A 25,039-nucleotide genomic window follows, 5' to 3' on the forward strand; every position below is an offset into this window, starting at 1 on the left:
CGCTGTATCTTAATAAATAAATAAATGAATAGATAAAACAATAAATGGTAGGACACTAGGACAGAGAGACATTAAAGTTAATTGAAAATGACATTGCAGGTAGTCAGCATGGTATTAGGTATTGAGGACAATGGTCTTCATCAAACCGGGCTTTGAGTATAGGAGCGGGGACATCATATTGCTGTTGTATAAGTCATTAGTGAGGCCATACTTAGTGAGTACATATATAATTTTGGTCATCCTATTGTAGGAAACACAGTTTTAAACTGCAAAGAGTGCAGAAATGATCCACAAGGATGTTGTCAGGACTTGAATACCTGAGTTACTGTAGAAGGAAAGGTTGGCTAGGCTAGGTCTTTATTCCTTAGAATGTACAGACAGAAAGACATACTTTATTGATCCCGAGGGAAATTGGGTTTCATTACAGTCACACCAACCAAGAATAGTGTAGAAATATAGCTATATAAAACCATAAATAATTAAATAATAATAAGTAAATTATTCCAAGTGGAATTAAGTCCAGGACCAGCCTATTGGCTCAGGGTGTCTGACACTCCGAGGGAGGAGTTGTAAAGTTTGATGGCCACAGGCAGGAATGACTTCCTGTGACGCTCAGTGTTGTATCTCGGTGGAATGAGTCTCTGGCTGAATGTATTCCTGTGCCTAACCAGTACATTATGAAGTGGATGGGAGACATTGTTCAAGATGGCATGCAACTTGGACAGCATCCTCTTTTCAGACACCACCGTCAGAGAGTCCAGTTCCACCTCCACAACATCACTGGCCTTACGAATGAGTTTGTTGATTCTGTTGGTGTCTGCTACCCTCAGTCTGCTGCCCCAGCACACAACAGCAAACATGATAGCACTGGCCACCACAGACTCGTAGAACATCCTCAGCATCATCTGGCAGATGTTAAAGGGCCTCAGTCTCCTCAGGAAGTCGAGACAGCTCTGACTCTTCTTGTAGACAGCCTCAGTGTTCTTTGAACAGTCCAGTCCAGTTTGTAAGAGAATCAGCAGTGACATTTTTCTTCTTAAGCCAATCACCCTTACTTGGGGTATTGTGAGCAGTTTTGGGCCCTTATCTAAGAAAGGATGTACTGGAATTGGAGAGGGTCCAGAGGAGGTTGGTGAGAATGATCCCAGGAATGACAGGGTTAATGTATGAGAAGCACTTGATGGCTCTGGACCTAAGCTCACTGGAGTTTAGAAGAATGAGACCTAGATGAAATTCATCAGATATTTGAAGGTCTAGATTGACTGGACATAGAGATGATGTTTCCTATAATGGGGGAGTCTAGGACCAGAGATAACAGCTTCAAAAGAGGAGGATTTTCCTTTAGATCAGAGATGAAGAAGAACTTCTTTCACCAGAAGGTGGGGAATCTGTGGAATTCATTGTCACAGATTGCTGTAGAGGCCAAGTCATTAGGTATATTTAAAGCAGAGATTGATAGGTTCTTGATTAGTAAGGGTATCAAGATTATGGGGAGATGGCAAAAGAATGGGGTTGAGGGGGATGATAAATCTGCCATGGAATTGTGGAGTGAACTCGATGGGCTGAATGGCCTAATTTTGCTTCTAGGTTTTATGGTTAATTAGTCAGAAACTGTCATTTGAGCTTACTGCCTCAGTGCCCACGTTAGAAATATTACAAGTCTCCAGTCTCTGGATGAAGAATAGATTCTAATTGCAAATGAAAATCAATAACAAATGATCTGTTTGATGCCAATAGTAACTTTATTAGTTGTCAAATCACAAACAAGAGAAAATTTGCAGATGCTGGAAATCTGAGCAACACACACAAAATGCTGGAGGAACTCAGCAGGCCAGGCAGCATCTAGGAAAAGAGTAGAGTTGGCATTCTGGGCCGTGACCTCAACTCTACCCTTTCCCTAGATGTTGCCTGGCCTGCTGAGTTCCTCCAGCAATTTGTGTGTGTTGCACTTCATTTGTTGTATTTACAATCTTACTCCAACACTAAAATCAAATACCTTAGAATAAATTTATACCTTACATAAGGAAATTTTCTTCAAAATCATTTATTGATTCTCATTCTTTAGACAAATCTACCACATCTTGCAGAGCAACTTGATACAGACAGTAGCTATATATTGGTCCATAAGCACTTTAATAGTGAAGAAATTCCCTAATCTTCACTATTCAGAAATGCAAAGGGTAAGCATTCCAGGTTCTGGGCAGTCATTTGGAAGTGTATAACCTCCTACCACTGGATGAATAGTTGTACTGGCCAGAAAAACAGGAGTGGCAGGAATCCAATTAGCTCCGCAAGAAGCCTGCTCCACAGAATCAGTAAGACCATGGCTGATCTAAATTTTGGCTCATCTTCCCATATCTCTAAAAAATCTTCAAACTGATCCAAACGTAGACTCAGCTTCCTGTATCTATAAAATCATAGATGATTCAGACGTAACCTCAACATTCCTTACCTCTAAAATCATAGCCATATGTAGCCTTTGCTTCCCTTATCTTTCTTCACCCTGACTCCCACACCCATAATATGTAAAATTTTCAGCTTTAGGAAAATGGGTCATAACTAAAAAAACATCCAGCATCAATGAGATGAACACAACTTCAGAGCATAAAAATGATGTTTGAGAAAAGATGATTTTATTTCAAATATTAAAAAAATTGTTTAACTGTTTCTGATCTTGTAAAAATGTTTGGGACTTTATGTTAATTGGGCTCGAATAAACTAATCCCATTACAACCTAAAATGAAGCCATTCCTATTCAGAGCCATTGTATGTAATTCTGATTGGCAACTATTCATTTATATTCATGAACTCTTTACTAGAATTTCATAAAAGTTAGAACACAGAAACAAGCTATTTCAGTTCAATCCAAGAATCCATGCTCTTTTCTAACTAACGCCGTCACAATGGAGGTACAAGAGCATCAGGACTCACCACCAGGTTCAGAAACAGTTATCACCCCTTATACATCAGGCTTGAACCAAAGGAGATAAACTTCACTTGCCCCATCACTGAACTCTTCTACCACAAACTAAACCCACCGAAGACTATGGAGTCACTTTTAAAGACTCTTTGTTTCATGTTCTCAATATTGCTTTCTTATTATTTGTTTTAAATATTTTTTTTCAGCTCAAGTTGGTAAAACCTGAGGTATGGCAATAGCCAAGTACACTCATTTCACAATTGCTAGGAACCTTCAGACTATTCTAGTAGTGTTTAGTATTGTGGCTTTTTTGAAGATTTACATAAATATTGCTGTGTAGTCCTAATTGTTTATTGCTATTGAGTAGTGCCTTTGGGTTGATATCAGTTGTAGAAATTACTATCGAGACAATGTACACCCTGTTCATGTTCCATAGTCTTTAAATTTTCCCTTTTAATTCAGCATATTTCTGGTGTTTTCACTTACTAATTTCTATATGTAATGTATGTTTGGAATGGCTATATCTATTCAATAAATTTTTCTTGCTTGTTTATCTTGTATTATTATATCCAGATGGGTATTATGGATTGTCCTGTCTGTAATTATTATAATATTGTTATTATTAATCTCAGGGTTGTTTTGTATATGGCGACAAAATGTACTATGATAATAAATGTACTTGGAACCTTGAATCTAGGCTCTCTTCTCCATAGTAATCCTTCCACATTCTCAAAAAAATTGAATCTGTACTTAAAAGGTAGGTAAAGTTAGTAGTAAGTATTAAAGAGATTGTTAAATCTGGATTATTTGCATTGAATGTTCCATCTAACATGCTGGTTACACAATAAATTTCTATACATTTATTAGAATGAAAAGGAGACAAACTTCCTTCATTCTTCTGGAGATGTATATCAATAACTTAGAAAATCATGGTGATGTTGTGAGACAGGATTAATCTGTCACTTTGACAAGGAAAGTTGAAAAAACAATTAGCTTGTCAGTGGTAGGGTATCTGATCATGTACTCATAATACACAAACAGAGGAACTCAATGAGTCAGTCTGCATCTGTGGAGGCAATAGGTTAGGCATGCAATATAGAACAGTAGAGCACAAGAACAAGGGCTTTGGCACACAATGTTGTGCTGAACCAGATAAATTAGTAATCAAATGGCCAATTGAACCAATCCTCTCTGCCTACACAATGTCCATTTCCTTCCATTTTCTTCACATTCATGTGTCTATCTAAATGTTTCTGAAAAGTCCCTAATGTATCTGCCTCTACCACCAGCCCAGGTAGTGCATTCCAGGAACCCACCACTCTCTGTAAAGAAAAATTGCCCATCACATCTCCTTTGAAGTGACCCTCTCTCACCTTAAATGCATGCCCTCTGATATTAGACATTTGAAGTCTGGGAAGAAAAAGATGCTGTCTGTCTACTCTGTCTGTGCCTCTCACAATCTTATAAACTTCTATCAGTTCTCCCCTCAGCCTGTGTTGCTCCAGAGAAAACACCTCAACCTCATCCAGTCTCTTGCTATAGGCATGCCCTCTAATCCAGGGAACATCCTGGTAGATACATCTTGTTCTGAAGCAGAGTCTTGGCTCGAAATATCAACCATCACTTTAGCTTTACAGATGCTGCTTGATCTACTGTGTTCCTCCAGCAGATCGGTTTTGTTCCATATTATAATATCTGCACTCTTGTGTATGTGTTCATGAGTAAAACTGATTTCACACACTTTACAATGCCCAATGCTAAGTACAGACATACAGTAGCTATCAGTGACATCATGGCAAAGGTATGGCACTTCCCATGAACCCATACACAATTAACGTGAAAGATGTGTTCATATTAGAGTCATAGAAAAGTACAGCATGGAAACAGGCCATTTGGCCCATCTAGTCCATGCCAAACCATTTAAGCTGCCTAGACCCATTGACCTGCACCTGGACCATAGCCATCCGTAGCTCCACCATCCATGTATGTGTCCAAACTTATATGTTTTCCAAATGTTCAAAGAAGGGGTGTCCTAAATATCATTTGTGCAGCAAACTTTCTGCAGTGGAGTTGTGGATCTGGAGAAGGATAATTTGGAAGATGATAGATTTGGAGGTTTCCCTGGATCACAATTAGTCACAATTGGAGATGGAAGCAGAAACGGCAGAACTGGGAGTGGTATTAATACTATTAGATTAGTGTGAACCATAACATTTATGGGAACAGGAAAGTAGCATTGAAACCAACCATGCCAAAGATCAGCTTGTAGATGGATGTGTGTGTGTGTGTGTGTGTGTGTGTGTGTGTGTGTGTGTGTGTGTGTGTGTGTGTGTGTGTGTGTGTGTGTGTGTGTGTGTGTGTGTGTGTGTGTGTGTGTGTGTGTGTGTGTGTGTGTGTTTTGCATCCTTCATTTTTAACAACTGATCTGTCATTTTATTTGTTAAATTTGTGCCAGGAATAGGTGCAGTACAAACTCATCTCACTTGTTTTCCTATTTACTTGTCTACTGAAGTCCTTGGGAATTCTTCATGGTGTGTATCCCATACAACTGATGCCTTTTGGAGGCCTTTGCAGACTTACTTTGCAATCTTCTGGTCTTTGTATATACTGTTCCACCAACTAATGAAACTATTTGCAAAAATGTTACTTTACATTACATAGAAGAAATACAGTATATAGATTTGTACAGCATTGCAGGCGGACATTTTAATAATGCTTTTCAATCTGATTTGCAATGATAGTTTATTTTATTTATGTAGAGATACTGTATGGACCAGGCCCAGCTCAATGAGCTACATCACCCAGGAACCCTTGATTTAAACCTTACCTAATCACAGGACAATTGACAATGACCAATTCACTTACTAACTGGTGCATCTTTGGATTTTGGGAGGAAATTGGAGCACCCAGAGGAAACCCACACATTCCATGTGAAGGAATGTAGAAACTCCTTACAGACAGTGTTAGAATTGAACTGTGAACTCTGATGCCCCGAGGTGTTTCATTAACCACGACGCTACCGTGTTCTTTGAGTAAACACAAAAAATAAATTACAGGATCACTTGTAATTCCAGGGTTTTTTTAAAGTATACTTCTGCTCAGTTAAGATGCATATGATTACTTGTCAATGTCAAATAAATAATTGACGAATGTAAAACTTGTGACAATGGTAATTATGGTATTATTTGAGCATCAAAACAAATTAACATGCAAATGATTTTTTTTTAATCAAAAGATCCCTTACAGTTTAGTGGGATCTTTCACCCTTCCTATAAAGAGTAGAGTTTTTGTTATATCTTCGTGAATCATAAAGATAAAAGGGTGGTCTATTTTTATGACAAGTGGCAGTGAATAAGGAATCGCAAAAACCCCAGTGACGGCTGCGGCTTCTGTCCCTTTCTCATCCACATTAATCACTGCTTTGTGAATAACCTGGAAAAATAAGCAAAAAAAACCCACAGTTAATCAAATTCTGTTTCCTCCTCATACTGCCTTAAGAGATTGTTCCTTGAATAAGAAATACCTCAGAAATCTTCAGCGGGTGTGATGAGGAGATTCCAGATAGGTCAGCAGAATTTGAGAAAGGCGTGATCATTCCCAACTGCCTTAACTTCCTTTCCATCTTGTATGACTTTTCCAATTTAAACTTCGGAAAATAGAGGTCAATGTGCCTAGGAAATGTTGGACAGAAATCATGATGGCAAGTTGAGGAAAAGCAAGGTTATTATTTAATACTGTTCAAGTGTAATGCTAAGTAATATATGATGCTAAACTATTCTATAAGAAGACATTGGGGAAGAATAGATGAACAGTTTAGATTCATGGAGTTATACAGCAAAGATAAGGCTCTCTGACCCACAATGTCATGATGAAGAGTTTTGGCCCATAACATGGACTGTAATTTTTTCCATAGATGTTGCTTAACCTGCTGAGTTCCTCCAGCACTTTGTGTGTGTTACTCGGATTTTGCAGGTTTTCTCTTGTTATATCTAAGTTGTCTTGCTTTGTCCCTTTATATAATGAGACCATTAAACATTTAGTCCATCTAGTCTGCTCCGCATTCAATAAGGGCTGATTTATTCTCCTGCCTTCTCCTTATATCCTTTGACACCCACCCTGCTCATGGACTGTTTGTCCCAATCCCATCAGGGAGTCGGCTATGTAGCATCCTCACCAGGACAACTTTCCCCAAGTTTTTTCCCCAATCAATAAGGCTGATCTACACCTCTACCCATCAACCCATCTCTCCATAGCCTCAACCACCACAACTTTATCATATCCTGTCAGTCATCTTATGTACAGACACTACTGTACCTAGCATCACTTTGTAGACACACAGTCCAATCTATGTATATAAGCTATCTTATGTATTTATACTTATTGTGTTTTTTATTATTGTTTTCTTGATATCATTGTGATTTTTTGAGCTGCATTGGATCCGGAGTAACAATTATTTTGTTCTCCTTTACACTAACGTACTGGAAATGACATTAAACAATCTTGTTTTGTTTTGTCCATCTATATCATTCAGCCCATTGAGTCTGCTCTGCCATTCAGTTATGCTGATATGTTCTCACACCTTCTCCCTGTAACTATGCCATTACTGATCTGTTTTAAATATATCCAATGACTTAGCCTCCACAGCTGACATGGTAATACATTCCACATATTCACCAACCTCTGGCTAAAGAAATTCCTGTGTAATTCTGTCCTAAATGGATGTCCTTCTATCGTGAGGCTGTGCTCTCTGGTCCCAGACTTCCCCAGCTTAGGAAACTCCACTCCATGTCCACTCTATCCAATCTTTCCATATTCCAGCCCTGTTCACCTGCAAGACGTCTGTATCTTCTATGCTCTGCTCTCTTCCTTAAGACACAGTGATTATTCTGACTCCATCAGCTCTTCTGGCAGCATGTTCTACGTATCAGCTATTGTCTGTGTGAAAAAAAATCCCTGCAAATGTTAGAGGGGAAACTTTTCTACCTACAGGAAAGGTGTAAATACGATTGTAAGAGTGCAGAGAAAATTTACTAGGATGTTGCCTGCACTTGAGGACCTGAGTTATAAGGAAAAATAGAATAGGTTAGGACTTTATTGCTTAGAATGTAGAAGATTGAGGGGAGATTTAGAAACATAGAAAACCTACAGTGCTATACAGGCCCTTCAGCCCACAAAGCTGTGCTGAACACGTCCTTACCTTAGAAATTACCTAGGGTTACCCAGAGCCCTCTATTTTTCTGAGCTCCATGTACCTGTCCAGGAGTCTCTTAAAGGACCCTATCGTATCCACCTCCACCACCGTTGCCAGCACCCCATTCCACACACTCACCACTCTGTGTAAAAAACTTACCCCTGACATTTCCTCTGTACCCACTTCCAAGCACCTTAAAACTGTGCCCTCTCGTGCTAGCCATTTCAGCCCTGGGAAAAAGCCTCTGACTATCCACACGATCAATGCCTCTCATCATCTTGTACACCTCTATCAGGTCACCTCTCATCCTCTGTCGCTCCAAGGAGAACAGGCCGAGTGCCCATACCACCACAGACTCTCAGATTAACATTGACTTATATACCAACTCTGTCCTTGAGCACATCAACAAGTGTGTAGATAGAGTGACATCACAAAAACAAATAAAAGTTTTGCCCAATCAGAAACCATGGATGAACAGAGAGGTTCACCTCCTGCTCAGAGCCAGAGATTCAGCCTTCAGGTCTGGAGACCGGGAGGCTTACAGCTCAGCCAGGGCCAACCTGAGGAGGGGAATCTCTCAGGCTAAACACACATACAAACAGAGAATCGAGGATCATTTCAACTCCTCGGACCCCTGGAACATGTGACATGGCATACAGGTCATTACAGACTTCAAACCACCTAGTACCGTGCCCCCTTCCAGCTCTGTTTCCCTCCCTGATGAACAAGTTACTTATACACTCACTTTGACCGAGAAAACAAGGAGGTCACCCTCAAAGCGGATCTCCCACCCAGCGAACTGCCTCCCTCACTTTCCACCTCCGATGTTTGCGCCACCCTGAGCAGGGTGAATGTACGGAAGGCAGCTGGTCCGGATGGAATACCTGGCCGTGTGCTCAGAGTCTGTGCAGGGCAGTTGGCCGGGGTTTTCACCCTGAGCAGGGTGAATGTACGGAAGGCGGGTGGTCCGGATGGAATACCTGGCCGTGTGCTCAGAGCTGGTGCAGGGCAGTTGGCCGCGGTTTTCACCCTGAGCAGGGTGAATGTACGGAAGGCGGGTGGTCCGGATGGAATACCTGGCCGTGTGCTCAGAGCTGGTGCAGGGCAGTTGGCCGCGGTTTTCACCCTGAGCAGGGTGAATGTACGGAAGGCGGGTGGTCCGGATGGAATACCTGGCCGCGTGCTCAGAGCTGGTGCAGGGCAGTTGGCCAGGGTCTTCACGGACAATTTCAATCTGCCCCTGGCCCAGGCAGTTGTCCCCACAAGCTACAAGATCGACAACATCGTGCCAGTGCCGAAGCATTCCACTGCCACGGGCCTGAATGAATTCCGTCCAGTTGCACTCACCTCCATCATAGAGACTGGTTCCATCACAGCTGAAATCCTGTCTGCCCACTACCCTGGACCCCCATCGATTTGCCTATCGCACCAACAGGTCAACAGAGGATGCCATCTCCACGGCACTTCACTCTGCCCTGATCCACCTGGACAGCCCCAACTCTTACGTCAGAATGCTGTTCATTGACTTTAGTTCAGCATTCAATACTGTGAACCCCTCCAAACTGATCACCAAACTTCACCAGCTTGGTATCAGCTCATCCCTCTGCAATTAGACCTTGGACTTTCTGACTAACAGACCCCAATCTGTTAAGTTAGACAACCTCTCCTCCTTCACTCTCACCCTTAACACCGGTGTGCCTCAAGGCTGTGTGCTGAGCGATCTTCTTACTCCCTTTTTACCTATGACTGCGTTCCTGTACATGGTTCTAACTCCATAATCAAGTTCGCAGACTACACCCAGTGGTTGGCCTGATCAGAGGGGATGACAAGACTGTCTTTCAGGACGAGGTCCAGCACCTGGCCGCGTGGTGTGCTGACAACCTGGCCCTTAACACCCAGAAGACCAAGGAGATCATTGTGGACTTCAGGCATGCTAGGAGCCACACTCACGTCCCCATCTACATCAATGGAGCTGTAGTGGAGCATGTATCGAGCTTCAAATTCTTTGGTGTCCACATTTTCGAGGATCTCACCTGGTCCCTGAACTCCTCCATCCTGATCAAAAAGGTGCAACAGTGTCTTTATTTCCTGTGGAGCATCAAGAGAGCTCATCTCTGTCCCAGGATACTGACGGATTTTTACCGCTGTATCATTGAGAGCACACTCACCAACTGCATCTCAGTGTGGTATGGTAATTGTCCCGTATCGGACTGCAAAGCACTCCAGTGTGCGGTGAAAACTGCCCAGTGGATTATCGGTGCCCAATTGCCCACCATTGAGAACATCTACCATAAATGCTGCCTGGGCAGGGCAAAAAGCATTATCGAGGATGTATCTCACCCTAACCATGGACTTTTTACTCTCGTCCCATCTGATAGGTGCTACAGGAGCCTCCGCTCCCACACCAGCAGGCTCAGGAAGAGCTTCTTCCCTGAGGCTGTGACCTTGCTGAACCTCACATCATTATTGCACCCATATTGTACTGTCTCAGTACTTTTATATTTGTGTGCTGTAGCACTTACTTTTTATTCGCAGTTATTTTGTAAATAACACTATTCTTTGCATTTCTGGTTAGATGCGAACTGCATTTCATTGGCTTTGTATCTGTACTCAGCACAATGACAATAAAGTTGAATCTAATCTAATCTAATCTAATTTAATTATTTAATCTTATTTATTTATTTACATTGTTTCTGTCCTGTCTCTGTTTCTGTTCACACTGTACACCTCAGACTTTCAGTACAACTCTGAGTCTGGCCACTTGCAGAAGTCCTCTGATGACTCTGCGGTGGTTCGGTGTATCAGAGATGGGCAGGAGTCGGAGACAGAGGACTGGTGGACAAGTTTGTGACGTGGTGTGGGAGGAATCACCTGCTCCTGAATGTGGCAAAACCAGGGAGATGGTGATTGATTTTAGGAAGAAGGGACTGTGACAAGTCCTGTACACATTCTGGGAGAAGAGTAGTACAAATACTTGGGAGTTCACCTCTACAACAGACTTGACTGGAAAATCAACATCAAATGCAATGAGCATATACAACAGTTCATCTCTGTGCAACAGGAGAACACACATTATCATACAATAGTCTCTGCTTTATTATTTTGTACATTATTATTGCATGTTGGTACATTATTTACTGTGTATATTATTCTGTATTTTATTATTTGTTAAGTCTGCACACTACTAAGTTTGTTTTTAAATGTTGCTGCTGTAATGAAAGAATTTCCCACTCAGGATCAATGAAGTAATTTTTGTTATTATGAGCACACTGATTTAGGGTGGCTTTTCACTGATTCTATTGTATTTTTTGTATTTACTGTGATTTCACACAAGAAAATGAATTCCAGGGATGTAAATGGTCACACTTATGTACTTTGAAAATAAATTAACTTTGAACTTTAATCAGAATTTCAGCAATGCACAATTACTATTTTAACTATAAAATCAATATGAGTATTAGTGGGAGAGACTTGCTTTTCCAATATTGAGCTGGAACTCCCTACAAATATTGCAAGATAATGTTTCTCCTCACAGAACCTATGGCTCTCTTCTCAATCTTTTCAAATTTACATCAACTGCTTCTCAATTCCACCATTTCCAGGAACAATCTCTCCTGGCTCACTTCATAAAATATCAATTGAATCACCTTTCAGTGTTCCCAATTAATGAAATACAACCACAGCTTCCCCTGTCTACTGTGTAACTGAAATCCCTCACCCGCAAAACAATCCCACCAAGTTTCTTCAAAACTTTAACTTTCCTTGGATGAGAATTGCTTCCAATGTTTTAGTTGTGGTCAAACCTGTGTTTTATAGAGCTGCCATACAGCGTCAGAGTCAAAGAGGTTAATGATACTGAAGGGATTTATTCAGCATATCTTGCCTATGTCAGGCATAAATGGGCTTCAGTTAATCTCACTTCCTGACTCCTGGTCCCAGCCGTACCCGACAGGTCAGAGCTCTTCACTCTCATCCAGATTTATTTTCGATGGACCGGTTCAAGGGATGAGCAATGTGCCACAAAGTGGATGAGCTCCTGAAGCTTGCAGGACCATGGCAAGGATGGGAAGTGGGTTATAAACAGACAGTATTGGAAGAGCTCAGCAATTCAGGCAGTATTTCAAGTTTGCTTAATTGTCATTCAACCATACTCATTGAGGCCCGCTGTTGATAGGGACTGACCATGGATATTGCACCCTGGCTGTCTACGTGATCCACAAGCCAGGGAGTATGATTTGGAGAGCACACTGTTGCCCACGAAGCAGGCTCCCCCCACCACACAGGTGGTGAATACAAAGGTACAGCAGAGGCTGATACAGTTTGGCACCAGCGGCATCGCAGGAGTTGCCAGTCAGCGCTGAACTAAATGTTTAGTGTTTAGTGTACTGGTTAGGCACAGGAGTACATTCAGCCAGAGACTCATTCCTCCGAGATATAACACTGAGCATCATAGGAAGTCATTCCGGCTGTCTTTACAACTTTACAACTCCTCCCTCGGAGTGTCAGACACCCTGAATCAATAGGCTGGTCCTGGACTTTTTTCCACCTGGCATAATTAACTTATTATTATTTAATTATTTATGGTTTTATATTGCTATATTTCTACACTATTCTTGGTTGGTGCGACTGTAACGAAACCCAATTTCCCTTGGGATCAATAAAGTATGTCTGTCTGACTGTCTGTTTAATGTAGGACTGCCATTAGGGACTCCAGCTCTGGACTTTTCCTCGGCTTTTACTCCCAAAGCCTTCCCAATGAGTGGATATAGCTTCAAAGCAGCTGAGATTTAAGATCAAAGCTTTCCCTCTCCTAGATGAGCTGCCAACCATTGCTGATGAGCTGTATCTGCCTGAAGCGACTAATTTTAACGTGCCAGTAACCTGCTTTTGCCCTTTCTCCTGTCAGTAGAAAGAGTTCCGCCTGGCCTAGTAGCTAGACTTCACATGAAGGCCAGGAACTGGACTTGGTTCTCAGAGGCTATTTGAAGTACACACCATTGGAAGCATTTAATAGGTAATGGGAGCTTATCCCCACGACACCCCTGGCTATGACAACCTTAGAGAACCACCATACTTATGAATTCAGCCAAACAAAACATCACAAGGTGCAAGCCACAGTACCAACACCACACAGCACAAAGCACATTTAGCACATATAATTATGCAGAAAAACACAGCCATGAGAAATGAAAATAAAAACAGCAAAAATAATAATAAATATAATAAAACAATAACAAAAATAAGAAATGGAAAGAGAAGGTCAGTGAGCTCCTGTGCACAGACATCAATGATTCTAAGGTTTTATTGAATCTCTATACTGGCCTGGATGCAAGAAATTACTGATCTGGTAATTCGTAAAGTAGGTGATTGTTTAATTATCAAATTGGAAATCATACTTGTTTCTCAAGGCGTTCATCCACTGGTCAATCAGTTCAGTTGATAGTTCATCTTCCAGAAGCTGATAGCCTACATCTGTTGGCATCACTACCAGCATGCTTGCACTTCCCTCGTACGGAAGCTTCAGGACTGTACACGAATGGTTCTTGTCATACGTTAACAAAAATGGACCTTCTTTGTACATCATTGGAACTTTAACTCGAGTGTACGCGTTCACATAGAATGTTCCATTTACTGTCAAGTTTGGATCAAATGGAGCCTTCCACTTCCCTGAAGAAACCAAAAAAAAAGCATTAGTCATTACTCCGTAGGTACATATTCAGTCATTATGTCATATTATAGAGAAACAAAATAAGCGGTGTCATTTTTGCCAGCACATACTGTAATTGAGAATAAATGGCAAGACATTTTCATTTTCTTGGTTTGTAGTTATTTATTTTTTAATTTATCTAAAAATGCAGCAGAGATCAAAGATGCAGCAGAGTGACTGGTCCTTGCAGCCTAACATATCCATGAGACCAATTAAATTATTAACCAGTATGTCTTTGGAAATAGGAGGAAACTGGAGCACCCGGAGAAGCCCATGCAGTCATGGAGAGAACGTACAAACTCCTTACAGACAGTAGTGAGAATTGAACCCAGATCGCTGGTGCTGTAGCAGCGTTACTTTAATCACTTTGCTAACTTGCCACCCACTTATGTAGAGAGTGTAGGGCAAGTTTTCTTTCCTTACATTTATTTCTTTTTACAATGACATATTAACAGGTACATCTTTGGATAGTGGGAGGAACCCCAAGAACCCAGAGAAAACCCCCACAGTCCATGGTGGGGGACATGCAAACTCCTTACAGACAGAGTTGGAATGGAACTCTGAACTCCACTGCTCTAAGCTGTAATAGCTTAGTGGTAACAGCTATGCCACCATGTCGTCCGATCTAGATGATGTTGTGAATCTAGCTGATTCAACATCCATAGCCCTGAATACAACATTCCTCTTAATAAAGACATATATCTTCTGACATCCACACCTTGCTATCAAGGCCAAAAGTTCTATATGTTCCAACTGATGAAATAACTGCAAGGCATTTGATATTTCTTATTAACATCGTCTCATTCAGTAAGACTGCAGTGAGTCATTTGACCAGTGACCCGCCGAGTGCAACTAGATCCGAATCGGTGCCCTCCACCACTGTGCTGGCGCCAGAGAAGAAACCTAGTGACAAAGAGATCACTGTTTGGACTCTCTCTCTAAGTAGCCCATAAGGGTGAGTTTGATTTCATTCGAACACGAAAGTGTGATTGTCACATAGTTAATCCACAGGAGTGGGTTCTCTGGTGAGGGGAAAACCGTTGTGAATACCACGTGTTTGTTTACCCTTGTTTGGGTGTGGTAGTTCACCGAAGAAAAGCACCCCTGTGGCAAATCACTGTTGGGATTATTTTGTATGTCAGGGAACTGGATAAGTGACTATCACGTTGTGTGTGATTGAGGTAACCTTGTGGAAGCTACCGGTGTGTCGACCTTTGTCTGGGTGGTGGTTCCCTTGAAGATGGTCCCCTTTGTGATAAGCTACTGCTGGTGATATTTCGTGAGAGGATTTGGAGGACAACGGGAAGATTGACGGCACCTGTTTGTTTGGATTACAAATATCTCTCTCTCACTTCAAATTCTGTGAATTGAACTGAACTGAACTTCCTTAAATACCATCGTAAGACTGTAACTCTTGCCACCTGAGCTTGAATAAGTTTGGGAACTTCATTGTTACACACATATATATGTATACCATTGCTAACTCTTGATTGAAACAACACATACAAAATGCTGGTGGAACACACCAGGCCAGGCAGCATCTATAGGGAGAAGCGCTGTTGACGTTTCGGGCCGAGACCCTTCATCAGGACTAACCAAAAGGAAAGATAGTAAGAGGTTTGAAAGTAGTGGGGGGAGGGGGAAATGCGAAATAATAGGAGAAGACCGGAGGGAGTGGGATGAAGCTAAGAGCTGGAAAGGTGATTGGCGAAAGTGATACAGAGCTGGAGAAGGGAAAGGATCATGGGACGGGAGGCCTTGGGAGAAAGAAAGGGGGGGGACACCAGAGGGAGATGGAGAACAGGCAAACAACTAAGTATGTCAGAGATGGGGTAAGAAGGGGAGGAGGAGCATTAACGGAAGTTAGAGAAGTCAATGTTCATGCCATCAGGTTGGAGGCTACCCAGCCGGTATATAAGGTGTTGTTCCTCCAACCTGAGTTTGGATTCATTTTGACAGTAGAGGAGGCATATCAGAATGGGAATGGGACGTGGAATTAAAATGTGTGGCCACTGGGAGATCCTGCTTTTTCTGGCAGACCGAGCGTAGGTGTTCAGCGAAACGGTCTCCCAGTCTGCTTCGGGTCTCACCAATATATAAAAGACCACACGGGGAGCACCGGAGCACTTTTAACATTTAAGAAAAACTTGGACAGGTACATGGATGAGAGGGGTATGGAGGGATATGGTCCAGGTGCAGGTCAGTGGGACTAGGCAGAAAAATGGCTTGGCACAGCCAAGAAGGGCCAAAAGGCCTGTTTCTGTGCTGTAATGTTCTGTGGTTCTATGAGACTACTGAACTCCCTGTCACCACCCCGGTCTCATTATGTGTGAAGCACCAGTAATGTTATACTGTTTACCTTTTAATGTGTTGTCAATGCATCTTATCATTTGTTACTTTACTTGTGGTAATATTACTTATGTGTTGTGTCAGTTACATGTTCTGTTGTGTACCTTGGTCCAGAGAAACATTGTTTTGTTTGGCAGTATACATGTGTACAGTTAAATGATAATAAACTTGAGCTTGACTTGATATGTTTGTCCAATGTAAACATTTTACAAGCCATGGGGAGGACTGAATTTGTGAATCTTTATAGTTCTTTCATTCTTTCTTTCTCTATGCATTTACTGACAGGTTTGGTATCACTTCCTTGTTACCAACTAATATATTGTAATTCTGCACAGTCGACATTTTGGGACGAGACCCTTTGTCAGGACTTTGTCAGGAAGGGTCTCGGCCTGAAACATCGACAGTGCTTCTCCCTATAGATGCTGCCTGGCCTGCTGCGTTCCACCAGCATTTTATGTGTGTTGCTTGAATTTCCAGCATCTGCAGATTTCCTCATGTTATTGTAATTTTTTTTTTAGCTATTGTTCTGACTTCACTCTGAAACTTCCACTGGAATTTTCAATTCAAAAATCAAGTGCAATGGATTCTGGTTAATTGTCACATTGGGGCCTGTATATTTTGATCAAAATAAGTTGCTGCCCCAATGGATACTTTCAAGAGAGAGTTAGATAAAGCTCTTATAGATAGCGGGGTCAAGGGATATGGGGAGAGGGCAGGAATGGGGTACTGATTTTGTATGATCAGCCATGATCACAGTGAATGGCGGTGCTGGCTAGAAGGGCCAAATGGCCTACTTCTGCACCTGCTGTCTATTGTCTATTGACTAATTAGTTTCACAAAATTACTTTAAAAAGTGTAAAAATGGGAAACTAGTGTTTAACTCAGTAACAAGTTATGTTTTTAAATGAAATACAGAACAAATTGGAACACTGCTAATATTACTACAATATAAAACTATGTATTAGATCCCAATAGTTCCCAAAGGTACGCTGCCGTGTTCTTGTGATTGACTGTGAATGAACAAAATCAGTGTAGACACAGATAATACAATGACTTCAATAATTGCATCTTACAAATCTTCATTTTCATTGTAACATTTAAGATAATTCTTGATACCTTCAAATTCTTCATAGCTCCTATCTTGTTGAAGTAGTGAAATTGTTTCATTTTTACTCTCAGCTATCTTTGGCATCTCCAAACCTGACTGCTTGAAACCACAGTGAGCAAAACAGTTGTGAATAAAGATCACTGCTTTTTGAACACAAACACATACAACTAATACTATTTAAAAACTGTTCACTCTAAGCACGGTGTAGTGTCGAACAGCCACACTAGTGCACATGACTAACCCTAGTCAGAAACTGTTTGGTAACGGTTTCCTGTCCCAATTAAGCATCATAGCATTGCAAATAAATGACGGGAATGCCAGCTATCTTCTCGATTATATTTTGTTCATTAAGAGTTGTCCCAAATAAGCAGCTGCCCTGATTAACTGATGGCCCAATTAACAGGAATCCACTGTAATGTGATTGGTTTATGATTACTAATACTTTGAAATAATTTCATATCCATAATAAAAATATTGGGAAAAAATCTTACCTTTGAATAAGATGTAATTAATAAACATAAGTCTGGCTTTAGCATCCACAGATTCTAATAACTTGTTGATTTTTCCATCTGTTCTGTTGCGAATATATTGGTTAATAATATCTTTGGTATTGACTGTGTCTTGAAAGTTTACTGGTGTAATATCAGCATTATAAAAATGGGAAAGGTCTGTGATGAATGTTTGTTTCAGTTCAAGGTTGTTCTGTATAAACAGGGAGTTTCCCTGAGAGATGAGCAAATCCCTGTTGTTGGTGATGTTTCTGTGGAGCCATTGGAACAAGCCATGCAGTTGGTACTGGTTGCCAGTACTGACAAGGCCCTCTATGTTGAGGCCTCGGAGTATGTTGTTACGTGTTGCTCCTTTGGCACCAAGAGAAAGCATGGTAAATGTTGTAGAGATGCTATTAGGTGAGAAAAATACATTATCTTCATGCAGGTTTGCTATTTTCCTGTAGACATTGAAACCAAATTCACTGTTCTTTTCCGTTAGCTGGTAGATTCTCTGTAGATCAGAGATTGATTCTGCTTGTTGCCGTTGTGCTTCAGCATTAGAACGTGAAGGCAAATTGAAATTCTGAGGATGCTTCTTCCTATGTTCTGGGCGAGAATTGAATCCAGGCCTCTGTGATACTTTGGTGGCCACAAATCCACCACATAGCAGAAAGATTAAAAATCTCATTTTCTTTTTCTCTTATCTTGATGACTTCAGAATTACCTGCAACATGGTATGCTACATTGTAGATGAATATTAGCTTTATTGACATACAATCAATCTATGTATATAAGCTATTTTATACCTATTGTGATTTTATTATTATTGTGTTCTTTATCTTATTGTGTTTTTTGTGCTGCATCAGATCCAGAGTAACAATTATTTTGTTCTCCTTTACATTAGTATACTGGAAATTACATTAAACTATCTTGAACTTTATTTCAATTTTCAACCTAGTTAAGTGTTCACAGATGTGGAATCTGTTGGTCATTTATCTTTCTTCTCTAACTGTCTCCGGAACTGAATAGCTTACTAGACCCAACTGGGGTGAGGGTGGGGGTGTTGGAGGGTTGCTTCTGACATTCAACCGTGTTCACGAATCTGGAGACAGTCATGGGCCAAGCTAGTAATGTCAGAGGGCAGTCTTCCTTCACTGATGGAATGGATTGGTTTTTATGACCTAGTGATTCTGCACAGCTGCCGAGTATTAGAGATGAATTCTTTGGGTCTTCGCAGCTTGTCAGACCTACACTTGTCAGCACCTCCCAGTCCCCACTCAGCTAACAGGAGTCAGCTGCCTCTCATTTCCAACATCACCTGCAGCCTATTTAACCCAGCTCTCATCCACAGTCCTTTGTTCACCCATCAAACTAGTCAGCTTCACTGGTTGATCCTAGCCTTACATAGAAAACCTACAGCACAATACAAAGTTGTGCGGAACACGTCCCTACTAGGCTTACATATAGCCCTCTATTTTACTAAGCTCCATGTACCTATCTAAAAGTCTCTTAAAAGACACAATCATATCTACCTCCACCACCATTGCTGGCAGCCCATTCCACACAATCACCACTCTCTGAGTAAAAAACTTACCCCTGACATCTCCTCTGTACCCACTCCCCAGCACCTTAAACCTGTGTCCTCTTGTGGCAACCATTTCAGCCCTGGGAAAAAGCCTCTGACTATCCACACGATCAATGCCTCTCATCATCTTATACACCTCTATCAGGTCACCTCTCATCCTCCATCACACCAAGGAGAAAAGGCTGAGTTCACTCAACCTATTCTCATAAGGCTCCTCAATCCAGGCAACATCCTTGTAAATCTCCTCTGCACCCCTTCTATGGCTTACTGTAGTGAGGCGACCAGAACTGAGCACAGTACTCCAGTGGGTCTGACCAGGATCCTATATAGCTGCAACATTACCTCTTGGCTCCTAAATTCAATTCCACGATTGATGAAGGCCAAAACACCGTATGCCTTCTTAACCACAGTGTCAACCTGTACAGCAGCTTTGAGTGTCCAAAGGACATGGACCCCAATATCCCTCTGATCCTCCACACTGCCAAGAGTCTTACCATTAATATATTCTGCCATCATATTTGACCTACCAAAATGAACCACTTCACACTTATCTGGGTTGAACTCCATCTGCCGCTTCTCAGCCCAGTTTTGCATCCTATCAATGTCCCGCTGTAACCCCTGATAGCCCTCCACACTATCAACAACACCTCCAACCTTTGTGTCATCAGCAAACTTACTAACCAATCCTTCCACTTCCTCATCCAGGTCATTTACTAAAATCACACCACTGGTGACTGACCTCCATGCAGAATATGACCCATCTACAACCACTCTTTGCCTTCTGTGGGCAAGCCAGTTCTGGATCCACAAAGCAATGTCCCCTTGGATCCCATGCCTCCTTCTTTCTCAATAAGACTTTCATGGGTTACCTTATCAAATGCCTTGCTGAAATCCATATACACTACATCTACTACTCTTCTTTCATCGATGTGTTTAGTCACATCCTCAAAAAATTCAATCAGGCTCATAAGGCATGACCTGCCCTTGACAAAGCCATACTGACTATTTCTAATCATATTATACCTCTCCAAATGTTCATAAATCCTGCCTCTCAGGATCTTTTCCATCAACTTACCAACCACTGCGGTAAGACTCACTGGTCTATAATTTCTTGGGCTATCTCTACTCCCTTTCTTGAATAAAGGAACAACATCTGCAACCCTCCAATCCTCCGGATGTCTCCCATCCCCATTGATGATGCAAAGATCATTGCCAGAGGCTCAACAATCTCCTCCCTCACCTCCGACAGTAGCCTAGGGTACATTTCGTCCAGTCCTGGTGACTTATCCAACTTGTTGCTTTCCAAAAGCTCCGGCAAATCCTCTTTCTTAATGCTCAAGCTTTGCAGTCTGCTGCAAGTCATCACTACAATCACCAAGATCCTTTTCCATAGTGAATACTGAAGTAAAGTATTCATTAAGTACCTCTGCTATTTCCTCCAGTTCCATACACACTTTCCCACTGTTATACTTGATAGGTCCTATTCTTTCATGTCTTATCCTCTAACTCTTCACATACTTGTAGAATGCCTTGGGGTTTTCCTTAATTCTGCCCACCAAGGCCTTCTCATGGCCCCTTCTGGCTCTCCTAATTTCCTTCTTAAGCTCCTTCCTAGTAGCCTTATAATCTTCTAGATCTCTAACATTACCTAACTCTCTGAACCTTTTGTCAGCTTTTCTTTTCTTCTTGACTAGATTTATTACAGCCTTTGTACATCACAGTTCCTGTACGCTACCATAACTTCCCTGTCTCATTGGAATGTACCTATACAGAACTCTACAGAAATATCCCCTAAGTATTTGCCACATTTCTTCGGTAATTTTCCCTGAGAACATCTTTTCCCAATTTAAGTTTCCAATTTCCTGCCTGATAGCCTCATAATTCCCCTTACTCCAAATAAACACTTTTCTAACTTGTCTGTCCCTATCTCTCTCCAATGCTATTGTAAAGGAGATAGAATTATGATCTCCAAAATGCTCCCCCACTGAGAGATCTGACACCTGACCAGGTTCATTCCCCAATACCAAATCAAGTACAGCCTCTCATTTTGTAGACTTATTGTGTCAAGAAACCTTCCTGATCACACCTATCAAACTCCACCCCATCTAAACCCCTTGCTCTAAGGAGATGCCAATGGATATTTGGGAAATTAAAATCTCCCATCACGACAACACTGTTATTATTACACCTTTCCAGGGTCTGTTTCCCTATCTGCTCCTCGAAATCCCTGTTACTATTGGGCGGCCTGTAAAAAACACCCAGTAAATTCATTGACCCTTTCCTGTTGCTAACCTCCACCCACAGATATTCTGTAGACAATCCCTCCATAGCATCCGCCTTTTCTGCAGCTGTGACACTATCTCTGATCAACATTGCCACGCCCCCACTTCTTTTGCCTCCCTCCCTGTCCTTTCTGAAACATCTAAAACCCAGCACTTGAAGTACCCATTCCTGTCCCTGAGCCATCCAAGCCTCTGTAATGGCCACCACATCATATCTCCAAATTACTGATCCATGCTCTTAGCTCATCCGCTGTATTCACAACACTCCTTGCCTTAAAATAGACACATCTGAAACTTTGTGTCTGAGCGTGTCCCTTCCCTACCACCTGCCTATCCTCCCTCTCGCACTATCAACAAGCTTTCTCTATTTGTGAGCCAACCTCGTCTTCCCCAGTCTCTTATATTCAGTTCCCACCCACCCCCCAACAATTCTAGTTTAAACTCTCCCCAGTAGCCTTAGCAAACCTCCCCACCAGGATATTGGTCCCCCTGGGATTCAAATGCAATCTATCCATAGTTGCCTTCTAACACAACTATATATTTACACTTACTAAATAAGACAAAAGTTATTAAATTGAAGCATGTGTTGCAGACCAAAAATAAATCGTACAAGGACTTCCTTGTGAAATGTGCATGCTCGTACCACACATTGTAAAATGCTATCCATGATATAGATGATTGAAGTGTAGAAGCCTGTAACATACCTCCTAAGAGATTAACTTTATTTGTCACATGTACCGTACACAGAAACATATGCATTTTGTATGCATCAAATTAAATCAGTGAGGATTATGCTAGGCAGCCCACCAGTGTTGCTATGTTGGTATCAAAATAACACTCCCACAACTGACTCACCCTAACCACATGTGTGTAGAATGTGGGAGGAAATCGGAATACCAGGAGGAGTTCCACATGGTCAGGGGAGAACATACAAACACCTTACAGACGGCATCAGGAATTGAAGCCTGATCAGTCATCACCGACACTGTGAAGTGTTGAGCTAACTGCTACACTACCATGCTGCTCAAATTAAAGCTAGTGAAGAATAAGTATTAGATAATTCACCATTCCATAGCTGGAATACACATCAAACTGCCCAACACATCACCAGTGCCATCCGACCTGCCAGCAAGAACAGAAAGTGCAGAAAGGTGCTGGAAAAGGGCCAGTGAGATCATGACAGCAGCCTCCCATCCTGCTTATGGACTATTCGTCCCACTCTCATCAGGGATGCAGCTACACAAGGACCACCAGACTCAAAAATAGTTACTTCCTTAAGCAGTGAGGCTGATCAACATCTCCACCCAATCACCATTACTTTATCATTTCCTGTCAGTCACCTTATGTACAGCGTCACTTTATAGACATACAATCAATCTATGTATTTAAGCTATCTTATGTATTTATATATATTGCTTTTCTTAAGTTATCATTGCATTCTCTATCTAATGTTTTTTTTTTGTATTGCATTGGTTCCAGAGTAACAACAATGTATTCCTTTACATTTGAGTACTGGAAATGACATTAAACCCTCTTTGGGACACCATGGTAGTGTGCTGGTTAGCACAATGCTCTTACATCTTGGGACATCAGAGTTTGGAGTTCAATCCTAGAGTGGTCTGTACAGAGTTTATATGTCATCCCCATGGAATGTGTGGGTTTTGCCTGAGTCCTCCGGTTTCCTCCCACACTCCAAAGATGTATTGGGTAGGATATTGTAAAATGAGGTTAGGGTTAAATTAGGGTTGTCAGGCGTTGCTGGGGCAGCAAGGATTGAGGGGTTTACTCCGTGCATGTTTCTAAATAAAATAAAAATCATGGATCTTGAATCATCAAAGCACCAAACTCTGATCTGATGACAACATGAGTCAGACAACACAGGAATTGAAGCACAACCCATATGTAGTAAATCAAGTTCCAGTTCTGTGCTGTGGGGTGATGGCCAGACGATACACCATCGGTGAGTGAGCATGCCACAGTGCTCCCAATGACTAGCTCTGATGATCATATTAGTTAATACCGATGATGACCTACAGTCACTAAGGAGGTGTCTCATTGTCTCTGACCATTTAATTAATTGTCCTGAAAACACTTTTAATGCATCAGAATATTAGACCATATGAGATAAGTGCAGAATTCGTCCATTTGACCTGTTGAGTCTATTCCGCTATTTCATCATGGCTTATCTATTATCCCTCTCAACTCCATTCTCCTGCCTTCTTCCTGTAACCTTTGATGTCCTTACTAATCAAAAACGATTAACCTCCGCTTTAAATATACCCAATGACTTGGAAACCACAACCATCTGTGACAATGAATTGCACAGATTTACCACCCTCTGGCAAAGGAATTCCTCATTCTCTCTGTTCTAAATGGATGTTTCTCTATTCAGAGTCTGTGCCCTCTGGTCCTAGACTGTCCCACTATAGGAATCATCCTCCCCACCTTTAAGAAAAGAGCAGAAAATAATGATGGTTTATTTGAATCCACTGGTCTTTGTTGTTGTTCCTCTCCATGCCTTTTGGTGCATCGGGCAGCAACCTTGCTGTTTCTTTAGTATTTGTCTATTTTTTACGAGGCAAAGTTGCTAGCTCAACATCAACCCAGCACGGATGGAAAGCGTGTAGTGTTCTTTAGTCCGTGTTATTTGATTGTACTTTATCACATTGCCTGTCTTGAGTCCAACGCAGTACTGGTCAAACACAGCACAAGCCAATAGTCTGAAATTAATTTAAACTTGCTAATTATTAAATAATGATCAAAACAATGAAGATAAAATACAATAGACAAAACTGTCGGTGTAAGGAAACCATACAACTCACATTTCTCTTCTTACTCGCACTGGTGCTAGTAGATATTTTGCTGCTGCATGTCTTACAACATCATTCTGATAGAGTCTGTGTTGTGGAAACAAGCCAAATGAGTCAGCAAACCACAAGTCACTTACTGCTCACTAACTATTAACGACGAGCACACATTACCCAATCCAATGTGCAAGCAGAAACATTTTAACCATAAACAGTGCTTCTGAATTACTTTTGTTTCTATTTTTTCCCTGCTGTCCTAAGTTAAGATATTGTAGTTTATGGTGGGGCAAATAGAAATCAGGTCTGGGATAATTCTTGCCCCATTCCAACTCAAATTTATGCAGTCTTAGATTGAAAATTAACAAATGACCTTGAATTAGCACTGGGTTTGGTAGCAGAGTGGTAACATTACAGAAACACTCAAAGCTGCTGTGCAGGTTGACTCTGTGGTTAAGAAGGCATATGGTGTATTGACCTTCATCAATCATGGGATTGAGTTTAAGAGCTGAGAGGTAATGTTGCAGTTATATAGGACCCTGGTCAGACCCCACTTGGAGTACTGTGCTCAGTTCTAGTCGCCTCACTATAGGAAGGGTGTA

General features: G+C 41.5%; 2 protein-coding genes across 3 annotated transcripts in view; one reads left to right on the forward strand and one right to left on the reverse strand.

Moving 5' to 3' along the window:
• The window catches only part of LOC140724713 (serine/threonine-protein phosphatase 4 regulatory subunit 4-like), a 268,941-nt gene that overhangs the window by 198,923 nt on the left and 44,979 nt on the right, over positions 1 to 25,039 (forward strand). The window lies entirely within an intron of this gene.
• On the reverse strand, positions 1,722 to 24,595 carry LOC140724714 (protein Z-dependent protease inhibitor-like). 2 transcript variants are annotated; one of them, XM_073039177.1, is made up of 5 exons: positions 24,456 to 24,595; positions 17,767 to 18,490; positions 13,508 to 13,778; positions 6,444 to 6,591; positions 1,722 to 6,352 (listed from the first exon to the last, which is right to left on the reverse strand). In XM_073039177.1, exons 2-5 carry the CDS (start codon positions 18,452 to 18,454, stop codon positions 6,161 to 6,163), a joined length of 1,299 nt encoding a protein of 432 aa, XP_072895278.1. In that variant the 5' UTR covers positions 18,455 to 18,490; positions 24,456 to 24,595; the 3' UTR covers positions 1,722 to 6,160. The 2 variants fall into 2 exon arrangements, with proteins under 2 accessions (XP_072895278.1, XP_072895279.1); XM_073039178.1 differs by lacking the exon at positions 24,456 to 24,595 and adding an exon at positions 24,079 to 24,215.

The sequence above is a fragment of the Hemitrygon akajei genome, chromosome 3 (genome assembly GCF_048418815.1).
Source record: "Hemitrygon akajei chromosome 3, sHemAka1.3, whole genome shotgun sequence".
NCBI lineage: Eukaryota > Metazoa > Chordata > Chondrichthyes > Myliobatiformes > Dasyatidae > Hemitrygon > Hemitrygon akajei.

Coding starts and splice junctions, on each gene's coding strand:
- LOC140724714 (XM_073039177.1), bottom strand. CDS start 18,454: ATGAGATTTTTAATCTTTCTGCTATGTGGTGGATTTGTGGCCACCAAA. Junction 13,779..17,766: donor TAATTACATCTTATTCAAAG/GTAAGATTTTTT, acceptor TGGTTTCTTCAG/GGAAGTGGAAGGCTCCATTT. Junction 6,353..6,443: donor ACCCGCTGAAGATTTCTGAG/GTATTTCTTATT, acceptor TTATTTTTCCAG/GTTATTCACAAAGCAGTGAT.